The 14753-nt window shown below is 41.9% G+C and overlaps 2 protein-coding genes across 5 annotated transcripts in view; one reads left to right on the top strand and one right to left on the bottom strand.

Annotated features, from left to right (window-relative positions):
- COPG2 (COPI coat complex subunit gamma 2) overlaps positions 1-1160 on the top strand; it is a 219846-nt gene extending 218686 nt beyond the window's left edge. The window contains exons 23-24 of the mRNA XM_080664283.1: positions 25-123; positions 597-1160. Of these exons, the coding sequence (XP_080520409.1) occupies positions 25-123; positions 597-727 (230 nt within the window). The 3' untranslated portion in view covers positions 728-1160. The remainder of the gene's footprint in view (positions 1-24; positions 124-596) is intronic.
- Positions 932-14038, bottom strand: MEST (mesoderm specific transcript). 4 transcript variants are annotated; one of them, XM_080664287.1, is made up of 12 exons: positions 13810-14038; positions 10538-10692; positions 8798-8877; positions 8311-8388; positions 8054-8190; positions 7863-7921; positions 7053-7093; positions 6430-6500; positions 6090-6191; positions 4620-4696; positions 3505-3568; positions 932-2471 (listed from the first exon to the last, which is right to left on the bottom strand). In XM_080664287.1, exons 2-12 carry the CDS (start codon positions 10689-10691, stop codon positions 2354-2356), a joined length of 981 nt encoding a protein of 326 aa, XP_080520413.1. In that variant the 5' UTR covers position 10692; positions 13810-14038; the 3' UTR covers positions 932-2353. The 4 variants fall into 4 exon arrangements, with proteins under 4 accessions (XP_080520413.1, XP_080520415.1, XP_080520414.1 ...); XM_080664289.1 differs by lacking the exon at positions 13810-14038 and adding an exon at positions 13052-13210; XM_080664288.1 differs by lacking the exon at positions 13810-14038 and adding an exon at positions 12840-13085.
- Between the last annotated feature and the right edge of the window lie 715 nt (positions 14039-14753).

Here is a 14753-nt window from a genome sequence, read left to right as displayed (position 1 = left end):
GTTGCATCAATCTTGTCAACACAGAAGCTGTCAACAACATCATTACATTTCTGGGCATGCAGCCATGTGAAAGGTCAGAGAAAGTCCCTGAGAATAAGAATTCCCATTCCCTCTACCTGGCAGGTAAGGAACTTTATCTGTTTTCCCCTTTATTTTGTTGCAAAGTTTAATAGGAAGGGCTATGCATGGGCATTTCATGCCCTGCCATTGTCCCATTGTATGCATTACAGTTTGAAGCCTTGTCACAATGAGCAATTTGTTTTAGCTGTTTAATTTGCATGCTATCCTTAGTTTGTTCTTTTAAGATGTATATTTGGCCTAAAACACTTACTTAAATCTCTCCCATGGATACTAGTGCCACTACCTCCCCCATTTGAGTACTCCAAACCACTATTCTTGAATACCTTCTATGTACCTGGTATCATGGGAATATAAAAGGTTATTTCAAATCTGTATGTAGGATGCAATTCCTACCATAAACACAAGTCTCTAGAAAAGCTAAACTAAAATAGAAAGGAAATGCAAGCAGAGCATGATAAATTTCACTAGTCAGAGTTTGAGTTCTCAATATGGTTTTCCTCACTTTGTTCTCTCAGGTGTATACAGAGGTGGCTATGATTTATTGGTGAGGGCCAAGCTGGCCTTAGCAGATGGAGTGACCATGCAGGTGACTGTCAGAAGCAAAGAGGAAACACCTGTGGATGTTATCTTGGCTTCTGTTGGATAAGTGTTTACTGGGCAAGATGAAGTTGATGTACTTCACTGTCAGTGGGCTTTAGGCTAGTGGCATGAATTTCCCAGAATCCCACTTCTAAAGATTAATGATTCTGGAGAAGCAAATTAAATGTTTGGCCCTGAGCCAGCAAATCAAGCAAACATCTGTCTTTGTGCATGTCTCTCTTTTTTTTTTTTTGTCTTTTTCCTTTTTGTTCCATTGGTCGACTTTGGTGTGATAGTACAGCTTTGGGTGAACATGTAAAGCAAATACTATCCTATACCCCAGCTGCTCAACTTCATTATATTCTTTAATGTAATGTGTCTGAAAGCTCCTGGCAATGTTGGAAAACTTTATCCCGGAGGGGTGGTGGGGAGGGGAAGGCAGAGTCCACTTTTGTCAAAATTCATTTTATTAATAGAAAATAAACACTTATTCCACTTTCAATTGTTATACTTGAAGTTGCTAATTTAAAAAAAAAAAGAATTTAAAATAATCACCTAATCCTACTTTGACTAAAACAATGAAAACTGTGACTTTAAAAAAAGTATTCAGCACCTTTTGCTCACAGGCCTTTCAGAATTTGTTCTTAAAGTTTCTGGAACTTTCCTGTCTGTAAAGTACAGGAATTGCAGAGCTACATGAGGAAGCCTCTCTGGGACAACCAGTGAGAAGTAAGCACTCATAACAAAAGGAATCCGTGTGCACTCAGCGTGGGAACTGGGACTGCACAACGCTCCCCTCCCCTCCACGTTAGCTCAGGAGGGATGTGCTTTGAAGCAATGAGGTATGAAGAAGCAGACTGTTATTTGCTGTTAGAATTGGGTCTTTCCAGCTAATAACAGTAAATCTCTGGCATAGATGCTGTTGGTCTTTAATGTCCTGTGACTTTAAGGAAATTTTTTTAGGTTTGGATTTAGTTTAACTTATTCAGAAGTCAAATATGTTTAATAAGGTTCACTACTCTGCCAGAGTGAGTGTCTGCTGGTAGTACCCTTCTAAAATAGATATAACACATGTCAGTAAATCATAGTCTTAAAGTACACATAGAATACTGCATTATGTAAAGCTGCATTATTTAAAGCAAAATCTATTTTAACAAAACATCTATAATTAGATGCAGCTGATGAGAAACTAAGCCAAAGTTATGACAGGGGAGACTCACTCTCCTGAAGCTGCTTAGAAAACAAAAAAGCATGTGCCCCTAAAGCCATTCAAGGAGAGGGAAGCAGCCGTCCTCTCCTCATTCTTTACTACAAGATTCCAATGGGGCTGGGCCAGAAATTACACTTCTAAGTATTTCAGAAAAGTCCACAGAAATGTTAAAAGTCTTATGCAAAAAATGTTTGTTTCTCTGCATCTGTGAGTAGTAGTGCTCATCAGACTTTCCTAATAACACAAAGGCAAGTCCATACACTTGATCAGATGTCAAAGGAATGGGAGGTGGACTATCAGGTCACCCTTAGTCAGAGCCTCAACTGGCTTTTTCCTATATGCTGTTCACCAATGTGAGTCAGGTGGACCTTTGTGAGAGAAGTGTTTGGTGGCCAGGACCTCTTTGGGGCATTTCTTTCTAAATGGAATACACAACAGATAAGGGAGTAGGGGAGGTAATACAGGGAAGCTACTCTTTCCAGCTCAGAAGGAGTTGATGAAGCCCATATATGCATTCAAGAAGCCCATGGGATCCTCTAGCTGTGGGTAGTGGCTAATGTGGTCATCCAGAATCGACACTGTGGACCGCGGCAGCGTTTTCCTAGTGGAAGAGAACAGCATGGAGGTGAACTTGAGGCTGGAGGGAGGAGGAGGAGGTAAGCCAGTGGGCAGCCCTAGTAAATGTCCCTGCGGACATACCACACTGGAAGGAACCAACAAAGAGCTTATTCAGCTTCTATTTTGGAATTATGTCTTAGGCAGGTAAGCTTGCCAATTCCATTTATGACTATATACAGACTAGGTTTTACATGTTCATAAGCTAACAGACAACAACTTAAAAAGAAAACACTTTTGCAATACATGTCAAAGCAGGGTGACTTCGAGCTCCTTAGAGAAGCGTAAGGCATCAAATAAGTGGACCATTGTCCAGGTAAGGATAACGAAAGACCTTCCTTAACCGCGAGAGGAGATGAGAGAGGGTATTTTGTTGAAAATTAAATGCAAGCTATTTACTACTGGATTATTTCTACTAGGCCATATGAAGGGTGGAACATTCTTATTGAACAAAATCAGTCAAGATTTCATATTCCAACCTTCTGAGTAAGTACCTAGAGAAAATGACCACCAGTGAGGAGGCACTTTTCCTGTGAGCTCCTCTCCATCTCTCCCTGCAGATGCCCAGCTGAAGCTGTTGAGCTGGCTTTGCAATGAGACTACAGCAAACATTTTTTATCAACTTTACGCACTTCCATTCCTTAGTTCACATGATAGCATTTTCTTATCTGTCCACCTAGGAATAGGTAGCATATATACAGTAAAAACAGGCTCAAGAGAGTGTATAACAATTATACATATATATACACATATATACATATACATATATATACATATATACATATATACATACATATATATATATATACACACACACACACACACACAGTAAAAACAGGCTGTATAACTCAAGAGAATGTATAACAATTTCCTGACTTTGCATTTATGTGAGAATAAGATTCCCCAGCTCATCCTTTATCATACATTTCCTGGATGATCAGCCACTGAGGCCAGAGACAGTAGCCAGAGCACTGTCGGGAGGAGGAACTAACAATACAAAGCCCCTGAGGGAGGCTCACCTGTACAGCTCCAAAAACTCTGGATAGGGAGTCACCGGATCAAAAGGGCCGTAGATAAAATGAACTGGGAATGAGAAAAGGAACTAATTACTAATAGCTTGCACATCTATTCTAACCCAGACTAAAATTACCCCTCCAGAACAAATTTTCTTTAAAGAAATTGTTATGATAAAGATCTAGCTGCTTTCAATAAGTAGGTTATAAGAAACTTCTGGGAATAAGCTGACAACTGAGTCCATTTGGGATATTTTCTCTGTACACAGCCAGCCATTCAGCCCCGAGCAGCATTCTCTCTCCCTAACTCCAGGATATTGTCATTCTTAAAGTCTCTCTCTCAGCAATAAATGACCCTTGACATTTGAAATCCACCAGTTTTTGAACACTAACTTTTATATGTGAGACACAGCACCGATTTTTTTTCTTTTTAAATGTGTAAGAATTAGGGGACAAATGAATAGAAACCACCTATAGGTTCTTGATTAGTAATTTAAACAGTCTTCTGTCCCAGAACTCGGCATTTAACGTGATCGTCACTGGCAATGCACAGCAGGAAACCAATCTAACTCCCACTCCAGGCCGTGCTATGGTAGTTACCTTAGCAATAGTATCTCAGTGCTTTATATACTTCACTCTACAGCACGGCACCCATGTTCCAGATGTTGGAGAGGGTCACCAAATTAAATAAAGCATAACCAGCTGCATTTCAGATAATGATTTTTAAAAATATATTTTTATTGATTTCAGAGAGGAAGAGAGAGAGCAACATCAATGATGAGAATCATTGATCGGCTGCCTTCTGTACGCCCCCTACTAGGGACCACGCTTGCAACCCAGGCATGTGCCCTGAGTGAGAATTGAACCATGACCTCCTGGTTCATAGGTCGACACTCAAACACAACAGCCCAGCCAGTATGGCTCAGTGGTTTGTTTTTTACGTATCGGTATGTCCCACATATTGCACAGCACATACTTTTCCTTAAAAAGAAAATAGCTGTTTATCTTGAAATTCAAATTTAGTTTGGTGTCTTTATTTTATTTATATTTGCTAAAATCAGGCAATTATTTTAATCCTAGTCCCTCAGTTTTCCTATCAAGATGTAATATAAAATACTCACTGGGAATAGTTACAGAGGCAAGAGCTCCCACCCAGCGTCTTCTAAACTTCTTCCTCTGATTAATGTACTGTAAGAGACTATAGGACAGGTAAGTTAGCAGGAGAACAAGAAACTTTTATGGTTAGAGGGGTGCAAAGGCCTGACATGAGCCACAAGGAACCCAGTATGTGTTTTAATCCAGAAGCAACTTGGTGCGCCTGGGATTAGCTGGCTGAATTTACTCATTTCTGTTAACCTCTACAATTAACCTCCATGTAGCTGCAGCAGTCATCATGCTTACTACCAACGTAAGAATTAATGTTTCTTAGTGTTCATCAAACAGGAACTGGGATGTAGGAAGGCTGGGAGTTACCTTGGGTTATGTGTAATGAAAGGCCAGGTTCAGATTGTGCCTCTACCACTAATTAGTTCTGTAACTCAAAGGTCTAACATCTTTTGACCCGTTTCCTCCTCTTTAAAAATAACTTTAAAAATAAGAGAACTGAACTACACGATTGCTAAATTGACATCTACTTCTAACGTTCTAAGTGTAGAAGTTCCTAAGCACAAAGTTTCATTCTCTGCTTTTCATCTGACCACAGATAAAATGGAGAGTTTCTCCTACAATGACAAGCTGCCATAGCTACATTTTAGAACTTAAACTCATATATTCTAGTTAGTCTGCCTGGAAACTCCAGGAATTATTTCTAACAGGTGATAGTTGAGTTTCATAAGTGCTTTTGACATTTTGGAAAAGTATGTGGAAATTTTAAAAGAGGGTTTTGTTTTGCAATTTTTTTATAGAGAGCAACATCAATGATGAGAATCACTGATGGGCTGCCTTCTGTATGCCCCCTGCTGGGGACCGAGTTGGGGTGGGAGGGAAGAATGGCTCTCTCTCCCTCACAATTCCCAGCAAAGCCATCAGTTAAAGCCGTGGAAGCTACACTGACCTAGCTGGCCAAAGGACTGGCCTTATCTTGAGTAGTTATGGACATCCCCACCTCTAGCCCCTCTGTGAAAGCAGCATCTGAACCAAGGCATGGGAAGTCTTGGTACAAGACAGTGAAATCTCCCTCCAGTCCCTGTTGCTACAGAAGAGGTATGAAAAAGGAAGAGACTGGTACTCTGAGGAAGGCACTAAATGCCTTTCATAACTGTGATTAGACATGTTGAAGCATTTAATATTAATAAAGAAGTCCAAAGGATCTGCCAAAGCCAATCAGCAATTACAACTGAATTAGCATGAGAATTTGCAGCTGTTTTTGCAAACTTTGTGTGCCACATTGCTTCGCCTCAGGGCTCACTCTATGCTGGATTTCTCTCAGAGAAAGTACAGAGCATGATTGATTTTGGTGTACCTCGTAAGTCATAACCAACCTTCTTCTGAGACAGTAGAGTCAGCCAAGAACAGAACAAGCAATCCCACATTTTTCCCCACATTCCAAAAAAAAAAGCCTCGGGAAACCAAAGCAAAGGGTTATTTCTTACCTGTCAATAACTAAGTTCCCATCATTGTTGCGTATCGCTGCCCACATGTCCCACAGCTCATTCTCTGAGGGTCGGGTGTATGGCCCAAAGACAGGGGCAAGACTGAAAGAGTCAAAAAAAATAAAAAGCAGAAAGATAAGTGTAAGAAGAATTCAGAATGTCAAATATGATTGGAACCTTGAACGTCATGTAGTCTGACCCTTAACTGATTTATGAATTCCATCTACTCCTTCCTTGGCAAGTGGCCAACACCTTTGCTTTAAAATATCAAACCATAGGATTTGGCCCAGAATTTTTTTGTTCCCAGGCTGCAGTAAATCAGTCTTTGACAATGACTTACCCTCGAGAGAATACAAAGAAGTTCAGCATTCGTGTGAGGATGGGTGACAGCAGGCCTCCATCTTTGAGAATCTATAAGTAAATAAGTAAAAATCAAGAATCCAGAGAACACAACCAGGACAAAGGGTTTTATACTAAGAATTTAAAAAAAAAAAAAATACTTTAGCCACATCTCCCACTGAAAGGCTTGGCCATTGGCTTTTAGTTTTTTGTTTTGCCAATCCACATTCTCTCATGGAAAGCAAACAGTTTCTAATTCCCTTTAAGATTCCATTTCTACACGTCACTAAATCCCTAAGACATTTAACGGATACCTTCAACTGCAGACTGAGGTCCCAGTTTGTCAACCAGCATGCTGATGACACAATCTTTGAGATAGCTGGACTTCTCCAAATACTATCGATCTCTAATGCTCATATTTTCATAAGAAGGAAAAAACTAACTTCTAATGTAAACTGATGAGAAGGATTTTATCTGCAGCCTTTTACAACAGAAATGGCCCTTACGAAGGTCCCAGCATTGTTTGTTAGTATCAATCTTTTTTTAAATTTCTTTATTGATTAAGGTATTACATATGTTAGTATAAATCTTAAGAGCTACAATCTAGTCAGTGGAGGAACCAACCTTTTGGAGGAGGAGAGGGTGGTGAGTCTCGGGAAATATACCTGTAGGAAAAGAAGAGACTTATGTTAGTCGTTTTCCAGCAACTTCAAGGCAAACATAGGTCCCTTATTGGAGACTACCCTACTCACTGTCACCTTTGGGGCCTTTACTGCTACAAAACTAATTATAAATAAATTAGTATTGTCATCTAATTCCTTCCCCAGGGAATTCTAGGTTTAACAGGTCAAACAAATTATACCCCGCTGGGATTACTCAGATTGTAAAGGTGGGGTACGGGGAAAATGATGTACACGGTCATCCATACTGCTGATCACGAGGCTCTGACTCGTGTTTCTTCCCATGCCTCACAACACAGTGTTGTTAATGATTGGGGCAGAAAAAGAAACCAGGGATTTTTCAGTAGGTTCTTAAAAAAAAAAACAAAAAAAAACACACACATCTAGGCCCTGACGGAATAGCTCAGTTGGGTAGAACGTCATCTCTGAATGCCATCAGGTCACATACAAGAATTAACCAATGAATGATGTTTCTGTCAAATCAGTTTTTTTTAAAAGCACATATTTACAACAAAGCTTTTTATTAACTAAATATCACTATAATTTCCTTTGTAATCCTATTATATTTTTAAACATTATTTTGAGAAAGGGTCATCATAGCTCATCAGACCACCAAAGTGATTTATGGCGTAAAAAAGGTAAAGATCCCCTAGTTAAACTGTGTGCAATAATACCATCAGAGTACCATTTAGGTGTCACTGATATCTAAGTGTGGCCCTCGTCACCTTCCACCCACCACTGCCAAGGCAATTACCTCCATTTGACAGACAGAGACTCTTTATGGTAAGCCGACCAGAGCGATTCTGCTTGAACCTGGAAACAGGAGGCAAATGCATCTGACTGAGTGGGCATGCACCAAACTTCCAAAAGGCAAAAGGGCTAGAAAGACCCCAGGAACAATTTACTTTTCCCAGCATCTTAAATGAGTGAAACCGCTCCACTGACCTATAGAGAAGCTCCTGAGCCACGATGTCTCCATAATCATGAGACAGAAGATTGACCCTGCGGTTCTGAAGCCCCAGATGCTGCAAAAGCGCCTCCACGATGCTGGCCTGCTCAAAGATGGAGTAGTGGTGTGGTCTCTAGGGGAAGGAAGCCAGACACACAGGATGCAGTCAGGAGTGCAGATCTGTCTGCAGCCTGACCCCTCCATCTCACCTACCCCTGTCCCTCAACACTGGTCCCATCCAGAAGCTGCTTACCGGTTTGTCGCTAAAGCCAAAGCCTAGGAAATCGAGGGCAATCACTCGATGAAACCTCAGTGTGAGACCTTCCCAAATCTACGAGAAAGAAAGGGATGATTAGGTCTCTCTGATCCTGCCCCTCCCCTCCAACCTACAGCAGCATAAGGGCTTCATCCCTTTCTCAGCTTAACAAACAGACTTCAATGAAGGGAAAATCCACATGAAACCACCACGGGCCTGCAGATGATCCTCTTGCAAAGTGCTTTATTCCTAATAATCAATCTCTACTGAGGGAGGAACTCCAGCATTTTCAACTTGGTGATGAGCCTTCCTAGATAGCCGAACAGTTTTTTTACTCCCTTACAGTAAATGAAAAACAATTCTACATTTAATCCTATTTTATTAAGCAATTCAAATATGTAAGAGCCTTTCAGTGCTGATAACAAAATCCTTGATTTTGGGCTTTTAAAGATGTAGGAGGACCTAGAAAGTCTGATTTCTTTACCTTGTACCAATCATAGCTGGATGTTGGGAAGCCATGTAAAAGCACGACTATCTCGGGACTTCCAACCACACCCACAGAGTCTGGGAAGAAGGAGAGAGACGGTCAGACCAACTCCCTATAAAAATAACCTTGAAGACGATAAAATCCACATAATGTGATAAAAAGGACAAGAAATCCCGCCCACGTTCATTAATTTTAAAAATAGATTTCTTTTTAAAATGCAAGCTTATCACTTTAGGTAAAAATAGGCATTTGATTTTTCTAAATCTGTATATTAAAAATATATAAATAGGACACTTTATATGAAAATACTTAAAGGGAGTCTGCTTAATTTCACCGATTTTTTTAAGTATTTCTCCCATTATTGTGTATTATTAATATGTAAACTGCTTTTCACATTAAAAAGTAAACTTTCACAGTTAAGCATATATGATCACAATATATAAACTACAATTTTTTTGTACCCTATCATTAATGACCTCACAAAATTCTCTAAAATATAGCAACTCTTCCTCAACCTTGTGAGTACCTTAGTTTATACTGTTTGTCCCGCACTTTTATTTCCCAGAGAGGATATAAATATCAAAACCCAATATCAAAAGCATCATGCTCAAACTATTGTAAAATTTTAACTATAAAACAGGATTAGCCAATATAAATAGGAACATTTCTTAATAAACATCTTTTAAATTAGCCAAACATTTAAATAGTGGAACACCTTGCTGATAACATTAGATTAAAACTGATATATTCATATACTGCCAATGGCATGAGAATTTGAAAATAAGATTTGCAAAAGAATTTAGAAGCAATTTAAAATTTTATATTTTATCCTATACGTCTTGTTCTTTAAATCCATGCAAATAAAATCATTCTATTTACAAGTAGTATAGTATGAAAATATAAGGAAAAAATAAACACATATAAAGATTTCCCTTCGACTTTAACTAAAACATTGAAAAATTGGAAACAACCTAAATGACCAATATAAAGAAAATTATATACTTACTTTAATTGAAGATAGCAAATGAGAGGAGGTCAGGAGCAATAATGAAAAACGGTTTATGACAAACATTTTTCGTTATTGCTCTTGACCCCCGCCCAAAAGAAATATTTTCCAATTTTGTTTCTCGGGTTCTTTACCTATAAAATGAGGTTAATGGCACCTATCTCCAATTACTGTTATAGAGATTAAATGAATTAATAAATATTGAAAATATAATTCAACGCTTAGCATATGGTAATCACTTGATAAATAGCAGTCATAACAATAATTATCATTAGCACATTAATTTATACAAAGGTATAAGACTTAAATTATAGTTATGCATATAACAATCTTGATAGAAAACAAAATGAAATCAGGAATTGGGGGGGGGGGGAGACAATCAATGGTAGCTTTATCTATGAATACTGTTTATATTACCCGACACTAGGGGCGCTCCAAAGGAAAAAAACCTACCAATTCAAATTGGCTATGAAAAATTATAGTAAAAGGTCAGTTCTACAGAGATTGAAATCTCAATTTTACCACCCGCGCCCTCCCAGCAGTTTTCTTTGCATTTCCCGTTTCCCTGCTATTAAGGGGTTTCATCCACTCCTTCAAGCATACTGCCTGGAAAAATGGGGTTTTCACCTCCATCACTGAGGGCCAATAGAGACCAACTGACACAAAACAAGTACCTAAATGGGACCTTCGGGGGCCTGTATGCACAGGGGGTCCAACAGTCCTGTTCTTACCTTGGTAGAAGATGCGCAGTCCCTTGTAGGTGAAAAATTTGCCTGACAACTTCCATGAGTGAAGAGCAGGGGAAAACTTGGGGGGCGGGATGTATAGATAGGCCGCAAGCAGGGGTATTGCCAGAAGCCCCACCTGCACCCACCACTCCCTCATCCTGTGGGAAAATCAGAGACCAGGGGTAAGCAGTCAGGTGACATTGTACACACGTCTACAAGCCCAAACAGGTAAGACAGGGTGAAATTGCTGTACCATGCGGTGACTTTCTTGCCCTCCTATGAACCATGGCGGAAAATTTTCCAAGAACGTAGGTGCACCTGTGGCCTGCTATGGCAATCACCATATTTGCTCACCATTCTAATTTCCAGGAGGAAAAATATATTATTTTAATATGTAATCGACCTCCTCTTCTCCCCATTTTAATCATTCAGCCCCTCCCTTGTGCTGTTCTCAAGACCTATTGGAGAGGTTTCCATGTAAAATAAAAGGAAGAGTTCTAAGTACAATGGTGCACCTTTTCATTGGCTTTTCCTGAGGGTGGGGGTGGGGGGGATAATTTCCCTCACATGTAGTCAAAAGCTCTACCACCACCATATAGATTTTTAACCAATGTTTTAAAATATATATGTATAGTAATAGTACATGTCCTTCAGCAGAAAGTTGCTCTTGATTTGTTAGTATTTGTTAGCATTTGACCCCAGTGCAACCCTGTTTAGTACTACTATCTGGGTTTGTGTGGAGAAACTGCATGGGGTAAAGAGGCGGTGAAATAAGAAGATGGGTGCACTGCATATTCCAACATAAGCAGCTTTGTCGTGACCCTAAATATTTAATCTCTTGAGAGGTGAGGGCAGCAGATTATATTTCTGCTTTTCTTGAGGAAGCTCCCATTTACTGAATTTCTTAGAACTCTTTTCCCTCCTCTCCCCCCCCCCCAAAAAAAAATAAGGCGGACTCATACCCAACATCTGGGAATTGATTTTGTCATTGAAAGGAGAGCATGGTTTGTGCACCCAACCTTCCCAAGCCCAGGACTTCAAAGGTCAACTTGTCCATAATAGTGAGTGCTAAACAGGAATTAGAAACAGTTTCCCCTGTTTCTATCTTATCAGGGAAAGAATTGTCGGCAGATTGGAAGTTCTCTCAAAATAGCCAGAATGGAAATACCTTCTAAAACTAAAAAAAAAAAAAAAAAAAAAAAAAAAAAAAAAAAAAACACAAAAAACCAGAGCTATAAATAAGAGAAATTAATTGACAAAGCTCAGGTGGAAATGGCTTTGTGTCTGTACACACGCCCTTTCACCATATTACAGGTAATCTGGCTACAATCACTACCCATCACAAAATATATTTTAACTCTAAAATAAATAAGCCCATGGTTCCACGGTGGTAAAAACAAACAAAAAAATCTTGTAGGTATCATTACGGCAATCCCCCCACCCCCAAAGTACCTGTTCCTAAAAAAAATCCAGTCAATGATTTGGTTCTACCTTTCAAAGTAACATTAGAAACAATTTTTTTAAATGCCTGGGACGTGATGATTACATCTCAGTTTTCACCTCACAATAGTAGTAGGGTGCATCCCAGTATTTCTTTGAAAGATGAGATGACAAAAAGCATTAGGTTTAGATTGTCCTTTCCTCAGAGATATCTGTACTACACTCCAGCTCATACATTTTTCAGGGTCGCATTTCATCACGCCTTATCCCCAGCTTCTCTCCTTCATTCAGGTCCCAGCCGGATATCTGCAATGACTCAGCAGAGAGCCAGGGAGGGGTTACCGGAGGAGCAGGCAGAAGGAGCACTCCCACCCAGTGGGGGGTGCGGGACGACTACACACTCTGCTCCTGAACACCCCCACCCTCCACACATTTCCTTCTTTACTCCAAGAAAACCAAGAAGCTACCTCTTGGGAAGTCGTTTTCTGTCTTCATCACCTCAGTAAAAATGCCCCTAATGACGTTGTAGGATTTTTAGTAGGGAAGCAACCTCGCAGTCAGTAAGCAAAATGGATTAAAGCTTTTTAACCAAAATCTCCATTATTTTATGAGCCATAAATCAAGAGAATAAATTTAGCAAACCATAATACAAACCTTCTGGAAATTAATCAACCTTTCCCAGCCTTGATTTCTTCATCTTGTAAATAGGAAAAATACGTTTACCACCAAACCCCACCTTAGGACATCGCGTGAGACTAGGAACTACTTTGCAACCCAATGCAAACAATCCATGTGCAACGTGATGATTTGGACACATCGCCGTTCTCGCTTAGCTTCTCGTTACTGAAATCTCAAATATACTTACGCTCGGTGATAATAAACTCAGGCAAGTCCCAGTCACCCCTCTGCGGTAACTAACATCTCGGCGATACCAGGCACTTGGAATCGTAAACTGCGCCACGGCAATACCGGAGTCTTGCAATTGTAAATCGCGCCAGGGTGCTACCTGCTGTTAAAATCCTAAATCGCGCCAAGGTAAAACCCGGATCTAGAAATCCTATTGCGCCACAACAATACCTGGGTTTTGAACGCCTAATAGCACCACGGCAATAGCAGAGTCTTGAAATTCTAAATCACGCCAACGAGATGCAGGGTTCTAAAAACCCTCAATTGCGTCAGGGTGATATCGTCAGGGTAAAATCTTAAATCGCACCAGAATGAAACCGGGTCTAGAATTCCGAATCGCGGAGTCTAAAAATCTTAAATCGCGCCAGGGTGACGGAGGGGTCTAAAAATCCGAAAACGCGCCAGGATGACGCCGGGTCTAGAAATCCTAAATCGCGCCAGAGCGACGGCGGGATCTGAAAATCTTAAATTGCACCAGGGCGACTGCGGGGTCTAGAAATCTTAAACCGCGCAAGGGCGACGGCAGGGTCTAAAAATCCTAAATTGCGCAAGAGCGATGGCCGGATCTAAAAATCCTAAAATGCACCAGGGCGACGCTGTGTCTAGAAATCCTAAATCGCGCCAACGCAATGTGGGTAATCTAAAAATCCTAAATCGCGCCAGGGCGATGCCGAGATCTAAAAATCTTATTAAATCGCGCCAGGGTTCTAGAAATCCTAAATCGGGGAGATCCCAAGTTCTGTGTGCGTAAGAGACATCCCTCCCAAGTAGATAGAGCAGGAGGGTCCCCCACCCAGCCTCCCATGGGGTTTTCCCTCCACTGCGGGAATAGCGGACCGGCAGCCCCAGCTTGGAAACAGAGTCCCTACCCATTAGCCAGCACCCCAGTGCCGATCCCAACCACACCCCCTCGCCGGCCGCACACCCACCTGGGGAGGCGATCTCGGCGCACCAAGCCAGTGTCTTATCCCATGCCGCACGGCACACCGAGCCGGAGCACGGGTGCCGAAGCCCGCGAGGGCGGCGCCGACCGCGGCAAGCAGCGAACGGCCACCCGACCGCGGCAAGCAGCGAACCGCCACCCGGGCGCGCTGCGGCAATGCGCGAGGTGCGACTGCTGCAGAGGAGGCGCCAGGATGTGCTGGTTGCCGCGGCAGCGCGGAGCCAGTGGGCGCCGACTTTTAGAGCCCACCCATGCCCCGCCCCTAGCCGCCCACCGCGCCGCAGTGCCCCGCCCACCGCAGCCGCTGCAGGGACGGGGCATCAGTCTCCCAGAAGCTCCTCTAGGGGGCACCTTCAGTGTGTTGGCCCCCACCAGCACCTCACTGCTTCCAAACACTCCCCCCCCCAACACTGGGCTCCAGGTTCTGCAACAGAAGTCCTCCTCTGGCGAGTTAATGCTGCAGGAAAAAATAACAGATCCCTGAAATCCTAACCTTCCCCTTTGACCACCCAATGGGGCCCCCAACCCCAGAGATGGCTGATCGACCTCAGGTGTGGCATCCGCTCAGTCTGGCACCATGAATTACACTGGGCTCTGAACTACACGAGTGTCCGATTCGAAGCAGCGGTCCACAAGTGCTCGACACCTCCCAGGTCCCGAAGAATGTGTAACCACTAAGGCATAAACAAGTGGCTAGGGAATGACAAGCTCTACTCAAGCGACCACCAGGATAATCACCGGACGGCCGCTACGGAGCAAAAAGGTCACCACTAGCAGAACATCTGAGTCTCCCACTCCGCCATTGGGCACAGCGCAACACAGACCTCATGCGAGAGCTGGCCGCAGCCAGCCCGCGGCACCCACTCTCAGCAAAGGATCCGTTCTGCGCCAGAATGAATGACCATCATGGTTATGAGACTAAAGCTCCCC

The sequence above is a fragment of the Plecotus auritus genome, assembly GCF_963455305.1.
Source record: "Plecotus auritus genome assembly, chromosome: 4".
NCBI classification, from domain to species: domain Eukaryota; kingdom Metazoa; phylum Chordata; class Mammalia; order Chiroptera; family Vespertilionidae; genus Plecotus; species Plecotus auritus.
Note: the sequence above shows the minus strand (reverse complement) of the source record. Positions and strands in the feature narration are given on the sequence as shown.

Coding starts and splice junctions, on each gene's coding strand:
- MEST (XM_080664287.1), bottom strand. CDS start 10,691: ATGAGGGAGTGGTGGGTGCAGGTGGGGCTTCTGGCAATACCCCTGCTT. Junction 7,094..7,862: donor TCTCTGTCTGTCAAATGGAG/GTAATTGCCTTG, acceptor CTTTTCCTACAG/GTATATTTCCCGAGACTCAC. Junction 3,569..4,619: donor TGCCTCTGTAACTATTCCCA/GTGAGTATTTTA, acceptor TCTCATTCCCAG/TTCATTTTATCTACGGCCCT.